A 27053-nucleotide genomic window follows, 5' to 3' on the forward strand; every position below is an offset into this window, starting at 1 on the left:
GTTGAGAAAATAGAGATGTTTGTTTACCCTGGAGAAGAGAAGGGAATGGGAAAATTGTCTTCACATTTGAGAGGCAATTAGTAGATAAGGGAAAGGTAAGGATTCAGAGAGTTGTTGAAAGGCGGAAAAGTCAATGTAAGACTAACACAAAAATAAAGGTGAACACTAGTTAGTGATACCCAGCAATGCCATAGGCTGCTTTGTAAACCATTAATGTTCATTAATGAAAGTGGTCAAATGAAGGTTAGTGAGTGACTAAGTATTACTTATTTAGAGGGAGTTTCTGTACTAGGTGAGAAAATTGAGTAATGACCTTCACTGTTGCTTCCAACATGTAGGTGTCCAAATTCTGAACTTGAAAATGCATTTCTTCTTTCATCATTTAAAATGCTATATCTAAAGCACATTCCTGGAAGATGTTGCTGAAAAGCTTTGACATGCCGCTTGTTTATTGAGAGATTTTTACTTGTGGTGCTCGTAACCCTGAGCCATTTTCACAGTAATCATGAGCTGCTAATGAGAAAACCTGTAACTTTAGGGTCTTGTGAAAAAATCAATAAAGGGTAATAGGAACAGGGGTGTAGAACTGAGGTATGGACTTTTTCAGGGGAGTGAGGACTGTTTGATTCTATTTATGTACGTTTATTTTCACTTTCGTGTATTGTTTATTTGGCCCCGGAGTCTAAAGGCGCGCGCTCTCTCTCTCTCTCTCTCTCTCTCTCTCTCTCTCTGTCAAAAATAAATAAACATTTTACAAAAATTAAAAAATAAAAAGGGGAGTGCCTGGGTTGGTTGAGCATCCAACTTCAGCTCAGGTCATGATCTCATGGTCCATGAGTTCAAGCCCTGTGTCGGGCTCTGTGCTGACAGCTCAGAGCCTGGAGCCTGCTTCGGATTCTGTCTCTCTCTCTCTCTCTCTCTCTCTCTCTGTCTAAAAATAAAAACATGAAAAATAATAATCTAAAGGCACTATGCTGAATTATTAGCATGGGGTTTGGCCCCTGGCAGCAAGGTAGAGCAGGCAGAGTATATCTGTGGTTCAATAAAACCATGTAAGGAGCTTGTTTTCCACTCCTATGTCCCCCCCCCCCCCCCCACTGGGTCCCTTCCCTTTTCCTCAGTCTTCCCCTTTCCTCTCAGCACAGGCCTTCATACTCTACGGGGAGGGGGTAGCATTTATTTCCTCCCCCTTAAGTGACTTTTCGTTATCTTCCTCAAACTTTTCCTTCCCTCCTGTTTCAGAGAAAGAGCTTCCTCCCTGAGGTTAACGTTTTTACTATGCGTTTTATTATCCCTTGGCCATTTAACCCCTAGTGGCTTGTTCTGCCTCCTCTAGTGGCTCCTTCCCTTCTTGCCTCAGACATCTCTCACTCTCCTCTCCGCTGAGTAAACAAGAACCCTGTTTCGTAGCCTGTTCATTCCTTTTCGCAGTCTCCCTTCTGCCCCACCGCACTTGTGCAAAGGTTCTGCCATTTACGTACGTGTGTTTCTGCTTTACAGAGACAGTTCACATACGACACGAATCACCCATTTAAAGTCGCGTACAAGCCAGCAGTCTTCAGTATGGAGTTGTGCGAACATTCCTATAGTCAATTTTCAGTGACTCTGAGAACTCCCCACCAAAGTAGCCTTTCCTTAATTCTTTGTTCTTTAGATTTTCTTCAGTGTTTGTCACTGTTAACTGCCACATCTGTCTCAGCCCGTGTCCTTTGGTTTCTCTTGCAGCTGAAGTTACAAGCTTCCCACCTCTCGGACCACCCTTCCCTTTCTTTCCTTTGGAGATTTTTCTGCTTTCTCAAGTTCAGTCTCCAGACCTCTTTTTTCACTTTCCATCCCTCCGCCTGCCACCATGACTGTAGTTGTCAGTTCTATATGGAGGAATCCCAGATAGATATGTTCTTCCAGACTTCAGTCCTGTTTCTAGGTCTGATAGCTGTTTCCATACAGATGTTTTGTGGGCTCTTCAAACCTAATATTTTTGGAACCCAAATTCTCCCTGCCCCAGGCCCCACCATCAAAACTACCTCCTTCCCCATTTTTCTTTTTAGTATTACCCTCTCTGTCAGGCAAACAAGCTTGAAATCATCTCTTGCCTTTATTTATTTGCATCACAGCCCAATGTGGTTCTTGCTTCTTGTCTCAGCATCATCTTGAGGGAGGGGGACAAGCCCTCATCAGGCGGTACTTGAACAGCTACTTTAGTCTCCTAACTTGGTCATCTCCAAACAGCCCCTGCCTCATTCTCTGCCCCCTTACCATGCCTTCTTGTTTTTCATGGCACTTGCCACTCCCTGATAAATAGTAACATATTTGTTTCTCTTTGTCTCTGCCGCTAGGACATGAGCTTCCTAGAACCTAAGCTTCAGGTAGGGCAAAGACCTTGCATCTCCGTTCCTGCTGTGTCATTGAGGCCTGGCTCATAGTAAATACTCAGCAAATATTTGAATGAGTAACTACATGCAGAACTGTTAGGTCCATATATCTTAAAGTAGATGTTCCCAGCTAGTGTGCTGTGAATACATTACAGAGATTTTGAGATGATGATTCCCTCAACCAGTTGGCCAGTTGCTTTCTGCTCCACAAGAATGTGCATGGATGTTTGTTACTATTATTAATAATGAAAAACTGGAAATATCGCAAATGTCCGTTCACAGTAGAGTGGATAAGTAAATTATGTTTTATTCAAAGAACACTGTACAACAGAGTTTCTCAACTTCAACACCATCAACATTTTGGAACAGTTACTTCCTTGTGGAGAGTCGTTCTGCACCTTGTAGATGTTCGGCAACATTCCTGGCCTCTACCCACTAGATGCCCAGCAGCAGCTCCCTAGTTACGATAGCCCAAAATGTCTGTAGACATTGCAAAGTGTCCCTGAGGGACAAATTCGCCCCTAGTTGAAAACCAGTGCTATGCGGTAATGAGAATGAACGGGTACTGGTCTGTGCAGCAAGGATGAACCCCACAGACATAATGTGGAGCAGAAGAAAGCCGTTGTGAAAGAGTGATACTCTACCATTCCAGGGCCCTTCAGAACCCTGCAAGACTCGTTGCTGGGACCAGAGGTCAAGATAGCAGTTACCTCTGGGGGAATCGTGGTTATAAGAGGAAACAGGAGAGAGTCCGGGATGTCTGTAGAATTCTGTTTCACAGCTGAATGGTGTCACAAAAGTGTGTTCACTTTGTGAAAATTAGTAAACCATGCAGTTAAAGTTAGCGTGCTTTTCTTTTTGTGTGCTGTAATGCACTTACACATCGTGTTAATTTATAAAATCACTACTCATACATAAGCAAGCATTCTTTGGCTGCCGAGAGAGACTGACCCAGAGGGAATAAGGGAGACCCGGTCAAATAAGTGGTCTTACTTGAGTTTCCCCCACATTTTATAAAGTGAAAGAAGGGTACAAGGACTACTTGTTTATCTGTGGCCTAGACTGGACACATGTTAACATTTTACCACTTTACTGTGTGAACCTGTGTTTTAGATAAGCCATTTGAAGAAAGTTGCAGACATGATACTTTACCCGGAAGTACTTCATTCAGCCTGAGAAGAGTCATTTTTGTATGTAATCACGGTATCATCACTGTTACCCCTAAGAAAATTAATAGGCCCTAATAGCCTCTAGTATAGAGGCCATATTAAAATTTCTCTAATTGTTCCAAATTTCTTTTATAGTTTCTGTTTTTGTTTTATGAGGATCCAATCAAGATTCATACATTAGTTTGAGCAGTATGCCTCTGTAGTCTTTTGAAATCTGGGACAGTCAGACCAGGTCAGTTGTCTGGTGGAGGGTCACATTTCTGGATGTGACTAAAAGTTTCCTTGTGCCATTTGACTTGTTCTTCTACTCCCAGTATTTACTGTAAAGTGGAAGTTAGGTTTAAAGTCTCGGTTGAATTTAGCTTTTTAGAGGGAAGAATTCTACATAGGTGGTTGATACTTCTTTCTATTGCATCATATCAGGAGGCCACATAATAGCAGGTTTTCACCCTATTAGTGATGCCAGGATCGATTGCTTTTGTTAAGGTAAAGGTACTTTTCTTCCACATTAATTAATACCAGTGCTAGCAAAGTAGACTTTGCTATATATATAAATAAACTATGGACTCATGGATTGTTCATTCACTCTTTTACAGTCATTGTTATTTTTCTTTTTAATATTCAAATTCCCTGGATTTGTCCAGTGAGAGTCCACGCTGGCTCCTGTGTCTTTTTAGAAGCTTCCATTACTCTTAGCACATCTCAGGCAGACCCCTATCCCAGACTGGAAAGGAGAAAGGAGACCTGTTTTTTTTTTTTTTTTGTAGAGGATAACTAAGATTTGGACACTGATGTGTTCCTGCCTATAGGAATGTCGTTGCTCCTAGATACTTGCGGTGGACAGAGCTGGGATGTATGTGTGTACATATTTTAACCATGATTTTTGTATTTTCCATTAAAATTTAGCATTACAGGTTTTCCTTAACCTTTGATCTTATGCATATGTTTACTTTGAACTGAAAATCTTGATTCCTAACGACATCAACGTTTGTATCTCTTTGCTTTATCCTACGGTACACATACACAAATGGGTTGACAGTGAACAATGGTAATGCCAGTACCAACAAAGTATTACTGAAGAAGTTTGAGATTTCCTTGCAGTTCTTTTGTGCTTAGAATATATTTCACTCAGGATGGAACGAGATCGGGAATTACTTGTAATGGTTTTCCGTGTTTCGTGTTTGGTATACACTGGGTTTGTTCTGAGTTTTAGGGTTTGCTTTTTCTTTTTAGTTAAGTTCATGAGTGTGTTAAATATTTACATGATTCAGAAGTCAGAGTTGCAGAAGGACTCGCGAGCCAACCCAAAAGAGCCGCTTCCGATGGCTATAGCTGGAATAGTTTGGGCAACGAAGTAAATGACGGTAGTATTGGCTTATGACTCAGAGAATGAAACAAATACCCATGAGTCCATACTACTATAAATAAGTGATTGAACAAATACATGAATGAGGGTGAAGAAACAGCTCTTTCTTACAAAAGAACTCCAACTAATGTTGAAGAAAGGAAGGAAGGAAATAGAAAGTCACCATTAGAACACCACAGTAATCGGGTCGCCTGGGTGGCTCAGTCGGTCGAGAATCTGACTTCGGCTCAGGTCATGATCTCATGGCTCGTGAGTTTGAGCCCCACGCTGGGCTCTGTGCTGACAGCTCAGCGCCTGAAGCCTCCTTCCCATTCTGTCTCCCTCTCTCTCTGCCCTCCCCCTCTCATGTTCTGTCTCTCTCTCTCTCTCTCTCTCAAAAATAAATAAACGTTGAAAAAAAATTTTTTTTACAATAAAGAGCATCACAAGAATTGTTACAGGCAAGATCCTCAGATGAATGCTAAAATTAATGGGCGAAACTTGAAGGAGAAAAGGGGATAATTTGCTTAGTATTTTGCATTGCAAAATATTTTCCCCAAAATGCTCACTAATTACTGTGGTAGTTAGAACATCTGTCCTCACATTCATTGATACTTCTCCTTCCAGGAGATGTAGCTTAATTCCCTGCCCTTGAGGGTAGGCTAGGCCTTGTGATTCATTTCTAAGGAATAGAAAATGGAAAGGAAAAAACAGTAACTTACAGTGAGAAACCTGGCAAGACCCCATCTTAACCAAGTGGTCATGGTTAATATGGACAGTAGGTTCTGATATCTGATGTGGTGAGATGAGATGAGAAGGGCACTTCACCTCTGTGGCATTCTTCCCCCAAACTCCAGTCTGTTCTTGGGGAAGCGTTAGACAAACCTAAATCAGAGACATTTCATTCTGCCTGGTACTCTTTAAAACTGGCAAGCTCATGAAAAAACCAGGAAACGCCGAGAAACTGTTACTAGAAGATACTAAGGAAATAAGGCCCCTAAATGCAGTGTCGCATCCTGGGTTAGATCCAGAACAGAAGAGGGATTTTTGGAGAAACTCAAAATTTGAGTCAAGGCTGTAGTTCAGTTGTACCAAAATTAATGTCTTCATTTTCGTAAACGCACCATGGTTGTATAAGACGTTAACGTTGGAGGAAGCAGAGTGAAGGGTATATGACAATTCCCTCCTGCCTTTACAACTCTTCTGTAAATCTGCAATTATTTTCAAATAAAAGGCTTCTTAAGTCAAAGCTGTGGGGGTGATTGGGTGGCTCAGTTAATTGAGCATTGACTCTTGATTTTGGCTCAGGTTATGGTCTCATGGTTCTTGAGATCTACTTGGGATTCTCTCTCTCCCTCTCTTTGTCTCTCTGCCTCTCCCCTGCTCACGTTCTCTCTTCCTCTCTCTCTCTCTCTCTCAAAATAAAAACACATTTAAAAAAAAGCCGAAGCTGTGTAAAAAGAGATCCCCAAAGTATTGCTCCCATTCCTGTCCCTTCCGTTCTGTTCTTCCCTGTTCCCTATTGGCAACCTTTTTATTATTATTATTATTATTATTATTATTATTATTATTATTATTAGTTTAAAAAACAAATTCAGATGTCTATTATTTCTCCTCTTACACGGATACTAACGTACCACATACACTATCCTGCATCCAACTGATCCTGGAGCTGTCTCCTTAGCAGGACTTAAAGGGTTTTTTTAGTCTTTTTTAAATACCAGCATGGTACACAATTAATGTTCATGTTAGCCATATTTTCTTCAGCCAGTGCCCCATTGAGGGACATTTGGGTTGTTCACAGTTTTTGCTATTCTAAGTGACATTTTCATGAATAATCTTGTGGATACTCTGTTTCATACTTGTAATGGTATTTTCAGAGTAGTTTCTCTGAAGTGGGATTACTAAGTAAAACAGCGAATGCATATGTAATTTTGTTAGATATTGCCAAATTCCCCTCTGTGAGAGTTGTTCCATTTTGTATTCCCACCAGCACTATATGAGATCGCCTGCTTCTCCCTGGCCTTGCCAACAGAGGATATAGTCACACTTTTAGAGTTTCTGCCAGCCGAGAGTTGAGAAATGTATCCCAGTATGACATCCAACTATGAACTCTTCATATTTACTGAGCATCTGATTGTGCACTTTCCATGTTTACTTAGGCTTTAGGTAACTGACCTCCCCAACCTCCAGTCATTGCCCAGTTCTTTCACACACACGAATATAAATCAGTTGAAGAAGATTACTTTTTTCCTGGTACTTAATTTCTTCCTGGTGGAGGAAAGATCCATTTGTAGGGCTTCCAGGTGCGAGGAGGAGGAGGAGGGGTGCATTCAGCCCTGCCAAATCCCCTTTCCCGCTAGAAATGAGGCAGCACACAGAAAAGGTTAGGCTTCCGGATTCACTGATGCCTCTGGCCCGGAACTGAGCTAGTGAACCGCTCTTCCCTTGCCAACAAGACCCACCTGCTTCTAGCTGCCTCTTTAAAATACTTCTGCGACCTATTTGAGAATCGCTCTTCTCTGATGAGTTTACAGACGGTTTACATATTCCAGTGGCCTCCAGATGAGAGTCCTTGTTTTCTTTGCTCAACATGATGCTTTTAGAAAACCTCTTTATTCTGAATGAAAAAGAAGAGGATGATGGGGTGCCTGGGTGGCTCAGTTGGTTAAGCATCCGACTTCAGCTCAGGTCATGATCTCACGGTCCTGCTTCAGATTCTGTGTCTCCTCTCTCTGCCCCTCCCCTGCTCGCCCTCTGTCTCTCTCTTTCTCAGAAATAAAAAATTAAACACTAAAAAAAAATTTAAAAAAAGGAAAAGAAGAGGATGAGAAAAATTTGTTTTTAATGTTCATTTATTTTTGAGAGAGAAACAGAGAGCGAGTGGGGGAGGAGTAGAGACACAAGGAGACACTCATTCCAGAGCAGGCTCCAGGCTCCGAGCTGTCAGCACAGAGCCCGACACAGGGCTCGAACTCACGAGCCGTGAGATCATGACCTGAGCCGAAGTCGGAAGCTTAACCGATGGAGCTAGCCAGGCGCCCCTTGAACATCTTAAAGGAACTTCTTTCTTCCCTTGTGGACCACCTTCTTCTACCCACAGCCCCAGAATCACTGCACCCAGACATCTGATTTTTATTGCTCAGTTCAGTGACTTGTGCAGATTTGAATTCAGCCAATCTGGTGGCTCTTCTAAGTGAAATGCAGTAAACTGAAAGAAGGGAAATTCTGATTGGGTGCTGAGTGGAAGAGATAGATAATTTTGGAGCATAAATCTTTTATTTTTTTTTTATAAAATTTTTTTTTAACGTTTATTTATTTTTTGAGATAGAGACAGAGCATGAACGGGGGAGGGTCAGAGAGAGGGAGACACAGAATCTGAAACAGGCTCCAGGCTCCGAGCTGTCAGCACAGAGCCTGATGCGGGACTTGAACTCACGGACCGCGAGATCATGACCTGAGCCGAAGTCGGCCGCTTAACCGACTGACCCACCCAGGCGCCCGAGCATAAATCTTTTTAGGGGGTTAAGACAGGCCTGGATTTTACTAAAGAACGGAATCTAGACCAGCATGAAGGGATTGAGTCTACTGAAGAAAGGCAGAAAGGAAAGTGGGACGGAAATGCCCTTCCTTTTCAGCTGCTATGAAATTTGGGATTTATTATACCGTGGGTCACTTATGTGTTAAATTGGGTTTGGGGCTGAGTCTGAGCTTGTAATGGTCAGTCAGTAGTGTTGCTTCTCTGGGAAATTTTTTTAAAGTTTGTTTATTTATTTACTTTGAGAGGGAGTGCGCAAGCAGGGGAGGGGCAGAGAGAAGCCCAAGCAGACTCTGAGCACTGTAAACATGGAGCCTGACATGGGGCTCGATCTCACAAACCGTGATACCATGACCTGAACTGAAATCAAGAGTCAGACGCTTAACTGACTGAGCCACCCAGGTGCCCCTCTGGGAAATTTTGATCCAAAATCAAATATAATCAGTGATTGCACACTGTCTTTGATGATCCGGATTGTTTGATGTGGAGTATTCCTTTCCAACTTTGCTGCTCCTTCTCTCTCTCTTAGGATTCTAACATTTTCAGAAAATCTTTTGGAAAGAACAAGTCTACTTCAATAAATGAAGGAGAATAAAGAAAACTCAAGCCCTTCAGTAACCTCAGCAAACCTGGACCACACAAAACCATGTTGGTACTGGGATAAGAAAGACTTGGCTCATACACCCTCGCAGCTCGAAGGACTCGATCCAGCCACTGAAGCCCTGGTACCGCCGAGAGGGGGCTCGGTTCATCTTTGATGTGGGCACACGTTTGGGACTGTATCCTAAGTCTCCTTGGAATCTGTTCTAGATAGGCTCCCCACCTGGATACTAAAAACAAAATAGGTAGCACTGTGTCCGTACTGAAATGGCTCTTAAATATTTGTATTTAAATTTTTTCTGACTAACTTGGCTCCTCAGGGGTTTTCTGTTTCCTGTTTATCCTTTAAACATGTAGACTCAGCCATTGGGTGAGTGGCCACCAGGAGGCATGCCCGGTGGTCACCGTTGAGGTGTACCTAAAGGTTGGGGAAGCCCTGCCTCGTTAGAAGTAGCAACTTCAACTTGCTAACGTCAACTTGTCAGAGTCCCGAAACCCTGAGATCCCCATGCTTTGCCACCAGAGTGTTTAACACTGATTTTGCTGTTATTGTTTGCCTCTATGTTTCCACATTTAACTAAGAGCATAACTTCCAAAAATTCTTGGTCAAGTCCTTAACCAGATCAACAGACACTATGATACCCTGGCAACTGGAATAATTTATTTTCATCGCTTCTATATGTTTCATTCCTTCAAGCAATTCCCAAGATATGTAAGTGTTTGAATTTTATTATAATTCGCTAACACACACGTTACTCTTTTCACACAGTTTAGTGGACTGTTTATAGTCTCTTTTTATTCTGTTTTCCAGAAAGTATTTATTTCCGTGTAGTACGTGGTGTCCATAAATAATCAAGTTTGAACTTTTATTTTTTCCAACTAACTATATTTAAATCTTGTTTAAGCCAGGGGGGGGACCATAATCGTATTGCACTTTGTGTGGACTTTACCTCCTTCTCACATTTCACAAGATGAATTCGGGCTTATAAGGAAGACCCCAAAAAAGGGCAAGATGGAAGAGAGGTTCTTTATGCCATACCACTCACTCTTTAGCTACTCCTTAAACATGCAGAGTCCGACAGGAAACCTGCCGTGAGTAGCCAGGATAGGTGGTATGACATGTACAAAACACGTGGTCAATAGTAAAGCCGTAGGAGAGGTGAGGAAGGAGGGCTGGGGCATCCAAAGGGGTGGTTAATTACATCTTAGAGGGTTCAGGGAAGATGCCAGGGAGGAGTTGCCAGCAGTCAGTTAAGCCTTGACTGGAAGTAGGGCTTAGAGGTGCTGAGATGGGACAGAGCAGTTGGTCCAACAGGAACTGGCATGAGTGGAGACACCGGGCAGCGTACTATTCTGTGTAGCCCGGCCAGGGAGGTCCGTGTGGCAGGAAGGGAATGGCGGGGCCCAAGGTGGAAAGGTAAGCTGTATCGGACCATAGTGAGCCTTGGACTTCGGACCAGGGGAATCTGACTTTCAGTAGGCAGACTGAACTTGTGGAAGGGTTTTTATGAGGAAGATGACAGAAGATTTACTAGGAAATTAACGTGTTGGGGATCCTTCCTCTTGCTCAGGTTTTACCCAGTTTTGCACACACGTCTTCCTCACTAGTTTGTAAAGTTCTAGAGGAAGGAGCCTGTGGCAGAGTCAGCTTTGTGCCTGGCACAGCATCTGACACCTGCCGTGCTTGGGGTCCCGTGGAGGAGGGGCACGGGGTGGGGGGGGCGTGGGAGGTGGGGGCTGGTGCAGGCAGAGAATAGCCGGAGGCCAAGCTGTGAGAGCGCTGCAGTGGGGTAGGGACTGCGTGTGGATCCAGGCGGCTGGGGGCAGGGAGAGAAAGTGTGGGCGGTGGTATATGGATGGATTCCACAGGAAATGTGTTTAATTGTGCTCTTTTTCTGCAGCAAGGCTCACTGTTCCGGGAGCCATTATCTTTAAGACCGCAATGTAAAAAGAAAGTTTGTTCCTATGATTCTCTTCCTTTCTGGCATCTATTTGGTTTACATGCCATTTTCTTTGGAAAATTCAATTTAAAATAACTTACGAAGCCAAATTGGGAGTGGGTGTGTGTACGTATATGAAATTTCCTTCAAGCTCTTTGAGCGTCAGAGTATTTGTGAACGAGTAAAAGGAAGATAGGAAGATAGGAGAATAAGGGGACCAGGTTATTGCGAAGGCCAGGACTCCTTGCTTCTTTCTCCTGTGAGCTTTGTTAACAGTAGCTCAAGAGCTCTTACCTCCCTTGCAGGTGACAGGAGCCTGTTGTCTCTTTCTGGCTGGGAAAGTAGAAGAAACGCCAAAAAAAATGTAAGGATATCATCAAAACGGCTCGTAGTTTATTAAACGATGTACAATTCGGCCAGTTTGGAGACGACCCAAAGGTAAGAATCCCAACTTCCTGCCTTCAGATCTTGGTTCCTCGTGGTAGTGTTGTGATAAGGTTCCTCGTGTGGCCCCCGTAGCTGCCAGTCCCTCCCCGCCCCTTCCCGAGACCTGAGAGGGCTTTGTGCAGAAGGTCCTCCTTCTCGCCTCTGTCAGAGAGGAGGGAAGATGAAACGGCCTGCGCGTAGGGAGCACCTGCTGGCGTGCACGCCTCACCCTGAGGACCTGGAGGCAGCGGCACACTGGACGTGAGCAGAAACCCGCTTGCTCCCGTTAGCGCTCCTGGACCCGGACGCAGCTCAGCCTCGTCGGCCCGGCCGTGACGGGAGGGCCGCGTCTCCAGCCAGCTCCTGAATAGGCGGAAAGCACAGGCGATAGACGGACGTGTGCCCGTGTCTGCTTATGCTGTGTGTCTTTCCGCTTCCCGAGAATGTTGGGAAGTATTAACATGGGCAGCTATTGTCAGACACCCAGAGGTTGCTGTTGGACGCGCTGTCCATTCTGGCCCTTCCCCACAATCCCTGCCTCTGTCAGGAGACGGTATTGGAACAGTTGTAGAGCTGCTTTTAATATGTTTATTATGTTCGAAAAAGACCACTCTCGGAGCCCCGTAGTGGCTTTCCTCCACCCCTGACCCTTGTCAGGCTCCGCCCCCCCCCCCCCCCCCCCCCCCCCCCCCGTTGTAACCCTGATGGCACCTGTTCGCTATGCTTCACAACACTTGGTGCAACTGCCGATTGGATTTTTTTTAAATCTATTTGTTTCGAGAGAGAGAGAGGGAGGGAGAGAGAGAACTCTGAGAAGCCTCTGCTCTGTCAGCACGGAGTCCGACACGGGGCTCAACCTAATGAACCGTGATTCGTGACCTGTGCTGAAGTCGAGTTGGACGTCTAACCAGCTGAGCCACCCAGGCGCCCAAAGGTGGTTGAATTTTAATCAGATAATCGCACAAAAGAACTCTCCTCCGCTGTAAGATCTCTGACAGCAGAGACCATGTCATCTGTTGTGCCAGGTGCCTGGTACAGTGGCTGGACAGAATAGGCACCCAGCAGATACCTGTCGGAGAAATGACAAGCTCCAGAGCGCAGGTAAAGCCAGGCTCACCAGGATGAGGAATTGGGCACCATTCAGTCTTACTTTTCCTCACTAGCTGCTGTCGCCCGCCACACAGTTACTGTCTGTCTACCAATGAGTATTTATGTTGGTGTTTGTAAAATGTGTTCATTTTCCTTCCTGCTTTGAGGAGTTAACAGGCCCAGAATGCTTTTGCATATATTGTAGTTGTGATTAATGCTAATACTTTGTAAGTACTGTCAACATGGGTAACTGTCCCTTGAAATGATTTATAAACCTGTTCACCTGTTTATAAAAATGTGCATCTATTAGGAATTCTTACTAACAACGATCAAAAGGGAATTTAAGGGGCGCCTGGGTGGCTGTCGGTTGAGCGGCCGACTTCGGCTCAGGTTGTGATCTCACGGTCCATGAGTTCAAGCCCCGCGTCGGGCTCTGTGCTGACAGCTCGGAGCCTGGAGCCTGTTTCAGGTTCTGGGTCTCCGTCTCTCTGACCCTCCCCTGTTCATGCTCTCTCCCTGTCTCAAAAATAAATAAAACGTTAAAATTTTTTTTTTTTAAGGGAATTTAATAGAAGTAATGTAACTATCAGATACCTGTGGGTATCAGATTCTTACAGAGTAGGAGACAGTTGTAGGAACACGTTGTGAGCATGTGGCAGCACCTTGGCGTGTGTTACCCTAGGGTGCCTTTGGGGAAGTGCCCTTTTACCTCCAGCTTCTACCCACTCTACCTTCAGATCAGGAAACGAGACTTGTTCAGGCATGGTGAGGTAGGAGTTCTGAAGCTCCATTGCCCCAGAAGAGAGGAAGAGGGAAATGGTCACGCTATCCATAGGAGGCGAAGGGGCTTTGAAACCCGCCCCCGTGAGGAGGAGAAGGGGCTTTGACCTTCACCCGCCTCTCCTTTCTATCATGTGCGGTCTTCCCAGAGATGATCTGGGGGTACAGGAGCCAGAGGAAAGCACCCCGCCTCTGGGAGTAGTGAAGACATTATAGACACGTCCCCCTCTCCAGAGAGGAGAGCAGGGCCGTTCGTTGGAGGGAGGTGTCATAAGCAGGAAAAAGAAGGTCACGAATCACGTGGGACTTTTCTACCTTAATTAGCTTGGCTTCAACTGTCTGGTTTTCCCCATTGTATTAATTTCTCACGTGTTCAACAAATATTTGTTCCAGCCACCGTGTTAGGCACTAGACCCAAAACAGGTGGCAAAGTAGACGTGGCCTTTTCTATTCTCGTGGATTTTATATTGAGTTGGGATAGATTTTAATCAAATAATCCTATGACCAGCTGATTATGAGCTGTGATGAATACTATAAAAAAGTCACTTAAAGTCGAGATGAGGGCGTTCAACCTGGGAACCTGGACAAGTCCCCCAGACAAGTGTTACGGGGCTGAAGGAAGGTTCCCTGAGGAACGATGTTTGCACACAGACCTGTAATTACCCCATTACTTGAATGTTTGAAACACAAAAGGAGGCCAGGCCGCAGGCTATCCTGTAATACCAAATGGGCCACGGCCTCAAAACCTGTAGGTGCACTTGGTGAAAGGCTGTTTCTAAATTCAGAAGACCCGAGGAAATTTCTGGGAAGCAGGTGGTAACAAAACCAGGCAAAACACCAGCAGCAGCGGGATGTCTCCAATTTTGGGAAAGTTTCGGAGTTTGTAGAAAGCTTTCCTCAGAGAATGCTTGCAGCGCTAGGGTAGATGAACCTTAGTCCTGCCACGCCATTTGGAATAACTAACCGTGAGAGAATGGTCTGCGTTGTCTGAGGGGAGGCCATACGTCAGCGCAAAAGCCAGCCCCCCCCTCCCTCCGTCTGCTCTTTCTGGGGTTGATGGGCTCGTGCGCCTGTTGGTAGGATCTGAGCCCCGTGGCAAGCCCTCCCTGTGCGAACGAGTGACCCTCTGCTCCTCTGCCGGCACAGACCGCCCTGGCCGCGGTGCACGCTGTCTGAAAGTGCTGTGCAGCCAGGCTGTGCAGAAGCGCCTGTCTGTGGGGGCGCCTGGGTGTCTCCGTGGTTCAGTGTCCGACTTGGGCTCAGGTCACGATCTCACACTTGGTGAGTTCGAGCCCCCATCGGGCTGTCAGTGCAGAGCCTGCTTGGGATTTTCTGTCCCCTTCTCTCTGCCCCTTCCTGCTCATATATTCTCTTTCTCTCTCTCTCTCTCGATAGTAAACATTAAAAAAAAAAAAAAAAAAAAACTTTTTAAAAAATTGCCTGTCTATGGACGTTGACTGGTTTGAGAGCACAGTGAGAGGGGAGAGTCCGTGTACAACAGCAGCAGTAAAATAAAATGTCCAGGATTAGGCCTGGTAAAAAAAAACTGTGGAAACCATGGCAGGTTGGGGAAGGAATTGAAAACTGCTGTGAAGGGAATGAGAAGATTTCAGTGAATAAATACACGTTTGATAGGAAAATTCGGTGTAGTTAAGAAATCCCCATTTTCCCTAAATTGTCCTCTGACTGTGAGTCCCCAGTCAGAACATCAGTAGCTTCCTTTGCTTCTGGTGCTAAGAAAAAGGGTACTAAAATGAGGCATGGGGGTCTCCCGCGGGACGTCGCTTCCAAAATGAGCAGCAGCAGAAGGAACAGTGTGCCAGAAAGCGCCATGACCATGGGCAGCTTCCTCGCTATGCCAGCTGCACCTGTCGTGTGCCTGAGGACAAGGCCATCAAGAAGTTCACGACTGGAAGCACAGTAGAGGCGCCACCATCAGGGACGTTTCCACAGCGAGTGATTTCGATGCTCGTGTGCTTCCCGTGCTGTATGTGAAGCTACTTTCCTACTTGAGTTGTGCCGGGCAAGGCCAGGCAGGCAGGCTCCATTCGTGTGGAGCCTGGAAGGACCCTGTCCTCAAGGGCCAGCGCCCCACGTCGACCTGCAGGTGCTGCCCCTCAGGCTCCACCAAAAAGCCCACGTAAGGAGCAGAGTCCTTGAGACTGAAGAAAAAGTGTCCCGTGGAAACAAAGTAAAATGGAAATTATACTTAAAAATGAGGCGGGGGGGGGGGGGGGGGAGACGTACAAAAACAAGAACAAGAGGAGTCGTGATTGAACTACTCTCCCAACTGTTCATCCCTTGGATCCAGGGACAGAAATAGACAATCAGATCAGTGAACAGGAAAGCTGGTGTGTGTGGATAGGTCAGAATGTGGTTTAGTGACGGGAAATGAGGGTTTATGCTGTAGATGACGGTGGGACAGCTTATTTCAGGCAGATGATAGATTCACACACGTGCTTTATATGGATATGCCTGTCGAGCAGGTACAGAGTTTGAATTGGCCATCATCGTCCTTGCTTATTTGCTTGAAGTTTTCAGTGGAAATTCCCGAAGGATTGTGGCTTTGTTGATGGAGGTCTGGAAAGAAGCTACAGTTAGATAAATTATCTATAAAAGCAAAGGTCCGTTTTGTAAAGGGGTGGCTCATGTATCGAGAGAAATGACGTATCTGGGGTGCCGGGCCGGCTCAGGGGAGCCTGCAACTCTTGATCTCGGGGTTGTAAGTTCGAGCCCCCACACCGGGTGTGGAGCCTACTTACGTTTCTAAGAATGTGTATTTTGTTTCCACTGTTTCTAAAAACTCATTCGGATTGGTTCGTCTCCCCCCCCCCCCCCCTTTTAGTTCTTTTCAGAGTTCCTCCTCATCTCTGAACAAAGTGAAAGCCTGGGGGGGCAGAGGAGAGGAGGAAGAGAGCTTGAAGAGAGTAAATGGGAAAGCCCACTATCTAACGGGGCTTCAGACCTGTGGTTGAAATCATTTTCTGACATTTGTTATTTTATTTTTAGGAAGAAGTGATGGTTCTGGAGAGAATCCTGCTCCAGACCATAAAGTTTGATTTACAGGTAGAACATCCATACCAGTTCCTCCTCAAGTATGCAAAACAACTCAAAGGTAAGGAGGCAAGGTTTTTTTTACAGGACTTTTCGTTGGAAAGCAAGTCTTTGTAATGATTTGATGGCCTTCGGATTACGCTTCTCAGAAGAGGAGAACAGAAGAAAGGGTTCAGCGTGTGAGCGTGCCCAGTATTGCAGCTGTGACTACCACTTCCCGTCAGGTTTAGACAGATTCTACCACCAAGTTGGCAAGTGATAGGAGGCAGGAAAATGAGTCAGATTTTTCTTTTCTTTTCCTTTTTCTTTTTGAGAGCGAGAGAGAGCACACACGTGTGAGCTGGAGAGAGGAGGCAGAGGGAGAGAGGTTCCACGCTCAGTGTGGAGCCCATCGTGGGGCTCGATCCCATGACCTCAAAATCATGACCTGAGCCAAAATCAGAGTCAGATCCTTGAATGACTGAGCCACCCAGGCACCCTGAGTCAGCATTTTTTAATAGCCTGATAGAATCCGCCTTGGAGCAGGCTTCCCATGGACAGTGGTTGAGCACAGGTCTTGCGGGAAGAGAACACAGGTGGGACTCAGACCCACCCGTTTGCCCTCGGTTCCCAGGCGGTGGCTCTTTGCGTGTGTCAGGATGGTGCAGAGCACACAGCGTGGGCTTGAAATAAGTGATTTTTCTGCACTCTTTTATTATTATTGTCACTTCTAATTGGCTTTTTTCTTCCCATTTCTAGGTGATAAAAATAAAATTCAAAAGTTGGTTCAAATGGCCTGGACATTTGTAAATGACAGGTGCGTGTGTTCAAATGTTGATCTAATTGTAGTTTTAAAAATAGGCAGGGACTTAATGGGTCGTTGAATCCAGACTCCGTATTTTGTATCTCGGACTCTGACTCACCCAGCTCGAGAGCCAGCTAATGGCAGAGATGGGGCTGACGTCCAGGAAGTCTGCTTCCCGGCAGAGGGATGCCTGGCCATGTCTCAGTGTAAGAAGTTAAAGGGCATCTCCAGTTTGAAACATAGTCCAAAACAATACGCTAGACAATTTTGACAGCTAAATCCTTAGAACCCATTTGGTTCTGCACAAACATACTTCCTTGTAATGGTCCTAGAGCCTTGCTGTACTTAGAACCCGGGACCTAATGACGTGCAGCATGGGGACAGAAGGCCTGTGTGTGGAGCTTCTGTCACTTGAAAACACAGTACAGTGGCTCGAATTTCAGCAGTTTGAAGAACATGAGCTACGTTCATTTGTATCTCACGACAACCAATTTTTGAATGTGCTGTAGTTCGATTCTAAACCAAGGAACAGATTGGTAACTGTGGTTAAAGTAAACTTATTTTGGTGCCTTTGGCAGACTTAAAACTTGCTTCTTTTATTTCTAATTCCTTATCTGGTCATTTAGGGAACGTTAAGCAAACTGACATTTAGATGTGGCATCTGATCTCCACGCATTGGGTAACATAGCTTTGCTCTAAGTCACGTCACCCCTTTTTCTCGTTGAACTAGTCTCTGCACGACCTTGTCACTGCAGTGGGAACCAGAGATCATAGCAGTGGCAGTGATGTATCTCGCAGGACGTTTGTGCAAATTTGAAATACAGGAATGGACCTCCAAACCCATGTACAGGCGATGGTGGGAGCAGTTTGTGCAGGATGTCCCTGTGGACGTTCTGGAAGGTACTGCTGGCATGCTGGGCTTTCCCAAGAGTGTTCCAAGTTCGGGTCACTCTTCCCTGTAAACCCGGAGTCCCAAGAATGGACTTTCCCGCACACATAAAAGTAAACCATTCTTCAGAAGCGTCTTTAATCCAGCTCTCTAATAGTGTCCGCTCTGAGCAAGCCGTGCAAGACAGAGGTTGGGTAGATTGCACGTACGATCCCTGTTCACTGGTCCCTGTAGGGGAATCATAGCTGAAAGGGAGAGGGGCTGGTCTTTTCCTAGGCACGTTTTACTTAAAGTATCAATTTGTGATAAATGTAATTGTTGCCTGTCGTTCAGACATCTGCCACCAGATCCTGGATCTTTACTCACAAGGAAAACAACAGATGCCTCATCACACGCCCCACCAGCTGCAGCAGCCCCCGTCTCTCCAGTCCACACCACAAGTGCCACAGGTGCCACCGCCCCAGCCGTCTCAAGGCTCCGACCCGCCCCAGCCGCAGCAGAAGGACTCGCAGCCGCCAGCGCCGCAGCCCCCGCCGCAGCCGGCCCCGCAGCCCAAGAAGCCGTCCCCGCAGCCCAGTCCTCCCCGCCCAGTGAAGCGGGCTGTGGTGAGTGGGCCACCTCTCCGGAGGGGGGAGGGGGGAGGCACAGTCCCTCGTCTGAGGGCTCATACGGGATGCCGAGCAGGGGGACACCCGGCCTCGCCGTCGGACGAGCATCCGCGGAGAGCCTCAGAACTACCGTGGTCACAGGAGGAGGGCCCCGAGAGCTGGGAGGGCTCCGTCCTCCTCCTCCAGCCGCCGCTGCCCAAGTCTCCGGCCTCTCTGGCTTTTTTGTGTTTGGTGCTCTGAGTGACGCGGGGTGTTTGTGAAAGTTTCTCCCCACGGCAACAAGCTGGCCGGTGGAGGAAACCCACGTGGGATAAACGCGTGTTGGCCAACACCGCTCATTGAATGCAGGCCACCGTGTCAGAGGGCCTGAAACTGTGTCATCGAGGACCCGCTATTGAACATCCACAGTGGTCCTCATGTCTGACCTGGCAGAGGGAAAGAGGAGGGGGCAGAGATGGTCTGTTAGGTGCCCAGTATGCCCTGCAGCTCGGAGCTGTGTCTTGTCGCCTGGACTCCGTTAGTTCCTGGATAATCCGTTTTTCTCACTACAGCCGGGGTCTTGGTTAACGATTACGTATTTTCTTTTGTAACAGGTTGTTTCTCCCAAAGAAGAGAACAAAGCCGCCGGTAAGTTCCTGTTCTAAGGGTTTGTTGTTTTTTTTTTAACTTTGTATCAAAACTTTAAATTCTTGGTCAACACTGTTTCCACAAGATTTGGTCTTAGAATTTAACCTTATATCCTGTCAAAAACTTGACCCTGCCTGCCAGAAAAAGTGTCCTGAGTGTGTATTTTTAGATCATATTCTGACAACGGTTACCAAAAAACATTAGCGGTGAAAGTGTACTCACTAACACATATACAGATGTGATCATGAACATAGGACAAGGGTTACAGCAATGTTCCTTTCTGGAGGTTTAGTTAAGCCCACCACAGTAGACTGTGGGGAGAATTCCCACCCTAAACCCCAAGTAGCAGAGGGTGGTGGGCAGACAGGGTGGCAGTGGTGGGCAGTGCTGTTGTCCAGAGAACCACCATATATCCTGACCCCTCTCGCTAATGTGGGCCGGACTCCTCCAAACACTGTTTGGGTTTTGTTTTGGGTTTTTTTTTTTGTAGAGCCCAAAGTTGGTTAATTTGTTTCTTTATTGGAAACAAATGTAAAGTGTGAATAAAATCTGAAAGACTGGGGGGCCTAGGTGACTCAGTTAAGCGTCTGACTCTTGATTTCGGCTCAGGTCATGATCTCAGGGTCATGGGATGAAGCCCCACGTGGAGCCTGTTTGAGATTTTCTCTCTCTCTCCCTCCCTCTCCCGCTCTCTCCCTCCCTCTCCCGCTCTCTCCCTCCCTCTCCCGCTCTCTCCCTCCCTCTCCCGCTCTCTCCCTCCCTCTCCCGCTCTCTCCCTCCCTCTCCCGCTCTCTCCCTCTCCCGCTCTCTCCCTCCCTCTCCCTCCCTCTCCCTCCCTCTCTCTCCCTCTCTCTCCCTCTCTCTCCCTCTCTCTCCCTCTCTCCCTCCCTCTCTCTCCCTCTCTCCCCCCTCCCCCCCTCCCCTCTTCTCCCTCTCCCACCCTCTCCCTTCCCCCTCCCTCTCCTCCCTCCCCCCTCCCTCCCTCTCCCTCTCCTGTTCTTTCTCTCTAAAATTAAATTAAAAATCTGGAAGATCACAGAACAGAAACTCAGAAGCATTTTGTCCCTGTGTTGTGGGCTTCGATGTACTGAACTCTTTGAAGATAAAACCATGTTTACTCATTCTGTTTCTCTATGGCTAAGTTCCAGGGTAGGAACTCAGTGAATGATTTATTGAACGATTGTGAGACCTTCCAGTTGCAACAAAGCTGCATTTTCTTAGGGTCTTTGGGGGAAATGATGGGTTCAGTACAGGTGAATATTTTTTTTCTGCTCCAACTGGGCAGCAAAAAGTAAGTGTGAGACCCAAGTGTGGGGCTGTGCCTCTCACCCTGTGGGTATACAGTTGAGCTGAGCTGGTGTGCTAGGCCTATTACATCCGTACACGGCAGAAACGAGCCAGTGGCGACCTTGGAGGAGGACTTGAGTCTGAGCCCCCGGAGCCCCACCCAGGGGTTCGGCCTGTAGGTGGAAGGGGGCAGAAGAGCTGGGGGCAGGCAGAGAGGGCTCTTACTGGACTACTAGCTGTGAAGCGGTGAAAAGAAGCTTCTGCTGGGACCAAACGTGTGGTTGGAACCAGATAGAGTCGACCTGCCGGAATGTGGGTGTTTGCATAGGCAGTGGGAGCCACTGAAGATCTGTGAGCAGGAGAATGGTAGAGTCTGAGTTCATTTCAGAAGTGCCCTGGCGGCAGTAATGGGACACAGAGGGTTGCGAACGGGGAGGAGCTTACAAGCATCTGGGTGAGAGGCAGTGAAGGGGAGTGGTGGCCTCAGGCCCAGAGAGGGAGGGTGCAGACAGCCTGCAGGTGGGACCTTGACCTGGCTGTGTGCCAAGTGCCACTAGCTACAGGGGGCTTTCGAGCACTCCCTGAAAGTGCAGCCAACCCAAATCGTCATGTGTCCTCAGTGCAGAATACATACCAGATTTCCGAGTATTACTAAGAGAAAAGAATGTAAAAAATCTCATTGATAAATTTTTATGTTGATTACACATTGAAATGGTCAGACTTTTTATGTATCACATTGAGTTCATCTCTTTTGAAGGTGACTACCCGAAAAGTTAAAATCCTACGTATAGCTTTTCTGTCTGTGGGCAGCACTGACCTAGACCGGCTTCATCTGGGCAGTGGGGTGGGCCGTAGGTGGGTGTCCGAGGTGAGAGTGTGACAGCGGTCACAGGCCGGGAAGGAGTCACGTGAGCTGCGGCTGCTGGGTCTGGGAAGGGAGCTTGAAAGTCAGGTCCAAGGCTTTAGTGGGGAGAGAGCGGCTGGAGGCACATGTGGACAGTTCATCCACCTAGAAAGAGGGGACTTGGTCTTCCAGGAAGAGAATACAGACAGACCCATCCCTGGACCGTGAATTCGGCCTGTTTGGGACAGGAAACCAGGAAAAGTTCAGCAACACTAAAGTAGGATTAAATCAGAGCTGAGTATAAGCCAGAATCTGGAAGGAGGAGTCAAGCCACGCAAGCAACCGCAGAGACAGGGGTTCTTTTCCGATCATGTGTGCACCCTCCCTGCTCTCGTAAAACACAAGACACTGGGCTTGCTGTAGCCTGTCGTGGCTACTTAGCACTGTCAGGGTGGATGCTGGTTACCCACAGCCGCTGGACCCTGAGGCGCAGGCTGTGTGCCCCGCCCCAAGTGTCCTATTCGCTTTGCTCCTGGCTTGTCAGCCCCTTGATCTCTCCTGAAGTCAGTTCGTGTCCTGTTGCCGGTGTGCTGCCAGAGGGAGTAAATATTCATAAGGGAGAAAATAAACTTAAAATGTGCCTAAGAATACAAAGGTGGCAGTTTCTCCTGTGAGCCCTCGGGGCTGGGTGTCTGAACATTCTGTGGACGAGTGGGGGCACCCATACCCTGCTGCTCTCGTGTCTTTGGAAGGCTTGTCTGGGACGGTCGGCAACGAAGCTGGGTAGATGTGGAAAGGGCTGTAAAGGGCCAGCGGGCTGTGTTATTTGGGGGTACGGGGCGGTGTGTGACCTGTTCGGTTCTTGCAAAAGGACCAGCACCTGGTTTAGTTGAGGCTCCCTCAGGTTCCTGAAGCTTTTCTCATATCCGTTTTTCTCCCCTAAAGACGTTCCTGAACAGCACATTTTCCTCCGCCTCTCTTTTCCTTCCATGACCTCTTGATTCGCAGGGAGAGGTCTGAGTCGCTTTTCAATCTACTTTTCCTTTTTAGAACCACCGCCACCTAAAATCCCCAAAATCGAGACCACTCACCCTCCATTGCCTCCGGCCCACCCACCTCCAGGTAAGTGTCTGCTGAAAGCAGCTTGCGAGTGCCAGCTTTTCGCTTGGCTTTCTTGAAGGGCACACTTGGGAAGGCCTGGGGACGAGTTTGTGGAGGGGAAACTTGCTAGCCAAAATTTAAAAAGAAGGTGATGCCCAAGGATCTTTCAAAAATTATGTTTTTCACAAAGCAGACATTTTGAGGAAGTCGTAAATTTTAAGTATATCTGGATATTCTCTGACCTCCCACCTGCGGAGCTGCCGGACTCCGCGGGCTAAATAACGTGGGATCAGTTTTAGGAAAGCAAAGCCTGCTGATGTATGAACATTGACCCGGGGGGATTGCCGTAGATCTGAGCCCCCGGTCCCTCACACGCCTGCCTCCTGGTGGCAGGGTAGCCTCTCCGTACATTTTGAAGATAAGCAGTAGCTCAGAGTCCCGCAGAGAATAAATTAAAGCCTGGCACGTTTTCGACAGGCACACGGTGAACTGGGAAGCTTCCTTGGCACCACTTAAAACTGGAGAAGTGTCGTAAGGAATATAGCATTATTCCTTGGGGCATTATTCCTTAGCATTATCTCCCTGGGGCAGCGGTCCGGAAGACAACGCAGGAAATGAGGGAGGGCAGAAGTTGTGTGTGTGAGCCAAGGGGGGCTGGGTGCTCCGCGGCGGGGTCCGCGCCCTCACTGGGCTGCACTCTCCGCTTGCCAGTGCCTGCGGTGCCCTTGGGCCCCTCGCGCCCGCGTGTCTGTGGTAGGGGTGCTGCCGACGGCATTTCTTTCTACGTGTGGCCAGTCCCAGCACTTTACGAGCTTTGGGGAAACCGGGGCACCATTTTCTGCTGTGGGACAGATCTCTCAGTCCCTGGCTCAGTATGAAGCTTGCTGAAAAATACCGGCCATGGGTCATTCAGTGTTTATGTTACGTCTCTCCGCCAGCGAAGAGCCTCCCTTCCTGTGCCCGGGGGTGCAGCTGAGGACGGGGTTGGTGTCCCGGGCTTGCCCAGGGCAGGGAGAGAGCGGCACTCTGCGGAGGAGCTCCCACGGAGGGCCGCGGGCAGGGAGGGTGAGGGCAGGGGTGGCGGGTGGTGGGAACTGACTCTGCAGCCGGGAGGGAAGGGTGGGCCGGGCCGCAGGAGCTCACTCCGGCAGGGTCCCGTCCCCACTTCGTAGGGGCCTGTGGCAGATGGGAGGCAGGTAGGCGGAAGGCTCGGAGGAGGAGCGGGAGTCTGGTTCAGGGAGGGAAGAGAGCGCCACAGTTGCCGTGAGGCGCGGGACGTGGCGAGAGCCACCCAGCTCACCGGGTGTCTCAGAGGGCGGCTGGTGGTGGTGGGTGTCGGCAGGGAAGAAGAGTCGCGCAGGTGCCTGGAGAGCCCGCGAGTTCCGGGTGCGGTCACAGAGGACAGGCGGATGCGCTGGGGACGTGGGGAGCGGCAGAGCTGTGGGTCACAGGAAGCGAGGCCTCGGGGATGGGAGAGCACGTTCGTGGGCCCAGGCGGCCGTGGCTGGCGTACGGGGCGATCCGCGGCGGCCGGCCCTTGGGTCCACAGGCCTCAGGGTCATGCTCTGCGTCTTCCGGTCAGCTTCTGGCACCAGCAGGGCCCCGGCCCCACCCTGGAGCGCAAGCAGATTTCTCTACAGGCACGACTGGCTTCGGATTTGGGCGGGCACGCCGCTCAGCTCAGGCCCGGCCCCGGGGACGTGGCTCTTGCTGAGGATGTCCTGGCCGAGCTGAGATTGTGCTCTCGTTCACTTGGAGAAAGCAGTGAGGGAACCCTAGCCGCCGGCGCCCCCCTGGGCACTTGGCACGGCCGTGTCCGCAGTCAGGGCTGGCGGGGGCTCCAGGGAGCACGCGGGGCAGGGTGCCAGGAGACTGGAGGCCCCCTTCACGGCCTTCACTTTTTGTGTTCTCCGGACCCAGAGGTCTCGGCTCCTGTGATTTGCCCTGGACTTCTGGGCTGCCTTAGGAAGAGACCCACTTGTCAGTGATGGGCCTCCCCTGGTGGGGTGTCCGGTGTTCTCTTCCAGGTGTGTGACCAGGAATGCGGGGGTTGGGGGGTGGCAGGTGAAAACGGGTGAGACGAGACCGCGGGTGAAGGGAGTGGAGGGCCATGGCCGGAAGGCACCACGGCAGGGTGCTTTCTGAGAGGACGCGGTGGGGTCCCATCTCGGTTTTCTTCTGTCAGCTAGAAGCAGAACTGCTACTTTGGTGGCTACATGGGGAATATCAGACGCTTGTTATTTTTTTAAACATTGCCTCGTTCACTTGACCACCTCTCAGGCTTTGTGCTCGATGCCCGTGCTGCAGACTGTGAGGTGACGTGGCCCTGGCCTCGCAGTCTCTGGAGGCAGAGACGGGCAGGAAGAAGGGGGCCCCACTCGGGGCTGTGCTGGCAGGACGGGCACGCAGCCGGAGGCAGACGGGGCTTCGTGCGCTGCAGGCACCTCCTTGGCTGGTGTGCCGAGGACCGAGGGAGGGAGACCCAGCCGTGCCGGGGCGGGGACCTCTGTGACAGATATGGCACAAGCGGATGGCGTCGGGCGCCGGCTGCCACAGTGACGGCTGCTCCCTATTCCTGTGAAGATGGCCCTGGGGACAGGGCAGCAGCCCTGCCAGGGCTGTACTGGAGGCCAGAAATCGGGGTGGTCAGGGTGGCCGTGGGAACTGCCGTGGGAGACCCTGGCTCAGGCCTTCCCCACCCTGAGGGGGTCCCCGGATGCGTCCCTGCACAGGCCGCCCTGGGAGCCCGGGGCCGGGCAGTAACTCGTCTCTCCCCTGCAGACCGGAAGCCTCCCATCTCGGCTCCCTTAGGCGAGGCTGAGCCTCCAGGCCCTGTGGATGCCAGTGACCTCCCCAAAGTGCAGATTCCTCCTCCGGCCCACCCGGCCCCTGTGCACCAGCCGCCACCGCTGCCACACCGGCCACCGCCGCCACCGCCCTCCAGCTACATGACCGGGATGTCGACCACCAGCTCCTACATGTCCGGAGAGGGCTACCAGAGCCTGCAGTCCATGATGAAGACCGAGGGCCCCTCCTACGGTGCCCTGCCCCCCGCCTACGGCCCACCAGCCCACCTGCCCTACCACCCGCACGTCTACCCCCCCAACCCGCCCCCTCCGCCTGTGCCCCCTCCCCCAGCCTCCTTCCCCCCACCTGCCATTCCTCCCCCCACTCCCGGCTACCCTCCTCCTCCCCCCACCTACAACCCCAATTTCCCACCCCCACCCCCACGCCTGCCCCCCACCCACGCCGTCCCCCCTCACCCTCCTCCAGGCCTGGGCTTGCCACCGGCTAGCTACCCGCCTCCGGCTGTTCCCCCTGGAGGACAGCCACCCGTGCCCCCGCCCATCCCCCCACCCGGCATGCCTCCCGTGGGGGGACTGGGGCGGGCCACCTGGATGAGATAACGCGATGCCTTTTCTTCCCCCCTTTGTTTTTTTAAGAAAAGTTTTTCTAATCAACTTGAAGAGTAGTTTAAGTGGGTAAGCAGCAGGGTACCTTCCATAATGCTAGACAGTTGCAGCATGGGAAGAAATGAACGGGGCCCATGAGATACAGTTGGGGTGGTCCTCACATCTGGAGAACGGGGACAGCAGTTTGAGAGTAGCCTGGGCAGCGCCAGTCTCCATCTGACTGCGCTGGGTGGTCGGCTGGTGTCGTGTGAGCTTCCTGCACCGGGTCACGGGTACTAGTGAAACGTTAACCGGCCATATTGGCTCAATAAATAGCTTCAGTAAGGAGTGAAGTTCCTTCTAGAAATCAGTGCCTATTTTTCCTGGAAACTCAATTTTAAATAGTCCAGTTCCATCTGAAGTCAAGCTGTCGTCATCGCTTTTGTTCCGTGATGTTCTCTCCCAGCACCCAGTAGGTCAGATGAACCACTGTTTTGATTTAGAGATATTTACATCCTTTGTATTAAACTTACTTTGAAGGGGTTGCCTTGATGGATGGCTTTTTTCTTTTTCCTCCAGAGAGAAGGGGAGAATTGTACTTGGAAAGTAATGTATGTTTACATCAATTTGCAAATTCCTGTACATAGAGATATATTTTTTAAGTGTGAATGTAACAACATACTGTGAATTCCATCTTGGTTACAGACATGACTCCTTCAGTTCTCCAAATAAAACCGTTCTGAAACTATCCTTTTGTTTCTTACGCACAGAAGGTGGGGCCCCCAGGCCTTGCGCAGCCCCAGACCGGGAAGTCCAGAGGCAGCCCTTCTCCTGCCCCCGGGGGCCAAGGGGCAGGCAGCGGAGGAGCGTTGGCCGAGAGAGGCCTGGCGCTGGCTGGTCTCGCAGCCCCCAGACCTGGCCCTGCCGTCTCGCAGGGCAGCGCCCCTGTGGGTCTGTCCTTGCGGGCCAGCCCCCCACACCCCGTGCCCACATTGGCTTTGGTAGGAGGACCCCGGTGAGTTCCGAACCAGCACGGGACTGTCGGGTGCACCTGCTCAGAGCTCTGGTTCCTAGGTCACACCAGGGCTTGGGTCTGAGATTCCTCCCACCCGGGGCCTGAAACTAGACAGAGGCCATCCGAGTGGCTGTCAGTGCCGTCCAGCACCTGAGGTGCTCCCGGGGGCCGTGGCCCTCCAGCGGCGACCCCG

At 49.3% G+C, this 27053-nt stretch overlaps 1 protein-coding gene across 1 annotated transcript in view; it reads left to right on the forward strand.

The window, feature by feature from the left end:
• CCNK (cyclin K) overlaps positions 1-26593 on the forward strand; it is a 29860-nt gene extending 3267 nt beyond the window's left edge. The window contains 12 exon segments of the mRNA XM_053889785.1: positions 8954-9149; positions 9151-9203; positions 9655-9736; positions 11270-11320; positions 11322-11402; positions 16269-16374; positions 17052-17109; positions 17828-17997; positions 18320-18591; positions 19188-19221; positions 22403-22474; positions 25235-26593. Of these exon segments, the coding sequence (XP_053745760.1) occupies positions 9006-9149; positions 9151-9203; positions 9655-9736; positions 11270-11320; positions 11322-11402; positions 16269-16374; positions 17052-17109; positions 17828-17997; positions 18320-18591; positions 19188-19221; positions 22403-22474; positions 25235-25860 (1749 nt within the window). The 5' untranslated portion in view covers positions 8954-9005 and the 3' untranslated portion in view covers positions 25861-26593.
• Positions 26594-27053: the final 460 nt, after the last annotated feature.

The sequence above is a fragment of the Panthera pardus genome, unplaced genomic scaffold (genome assembly GCF_024362965.1).
Source record: "Panthera pardus isolate Hobbes unplaced genomic scaffold, ASM2436296v1 HiC_scaffold_24, whole genome shotgun sequence".
Taxonomy (NCBI): domain Eukaryota; kingdom Metazoa; phylum Chordata; class Mammalia; order Carnivora; family Felidae; genus Panthera; species Panthera pardus.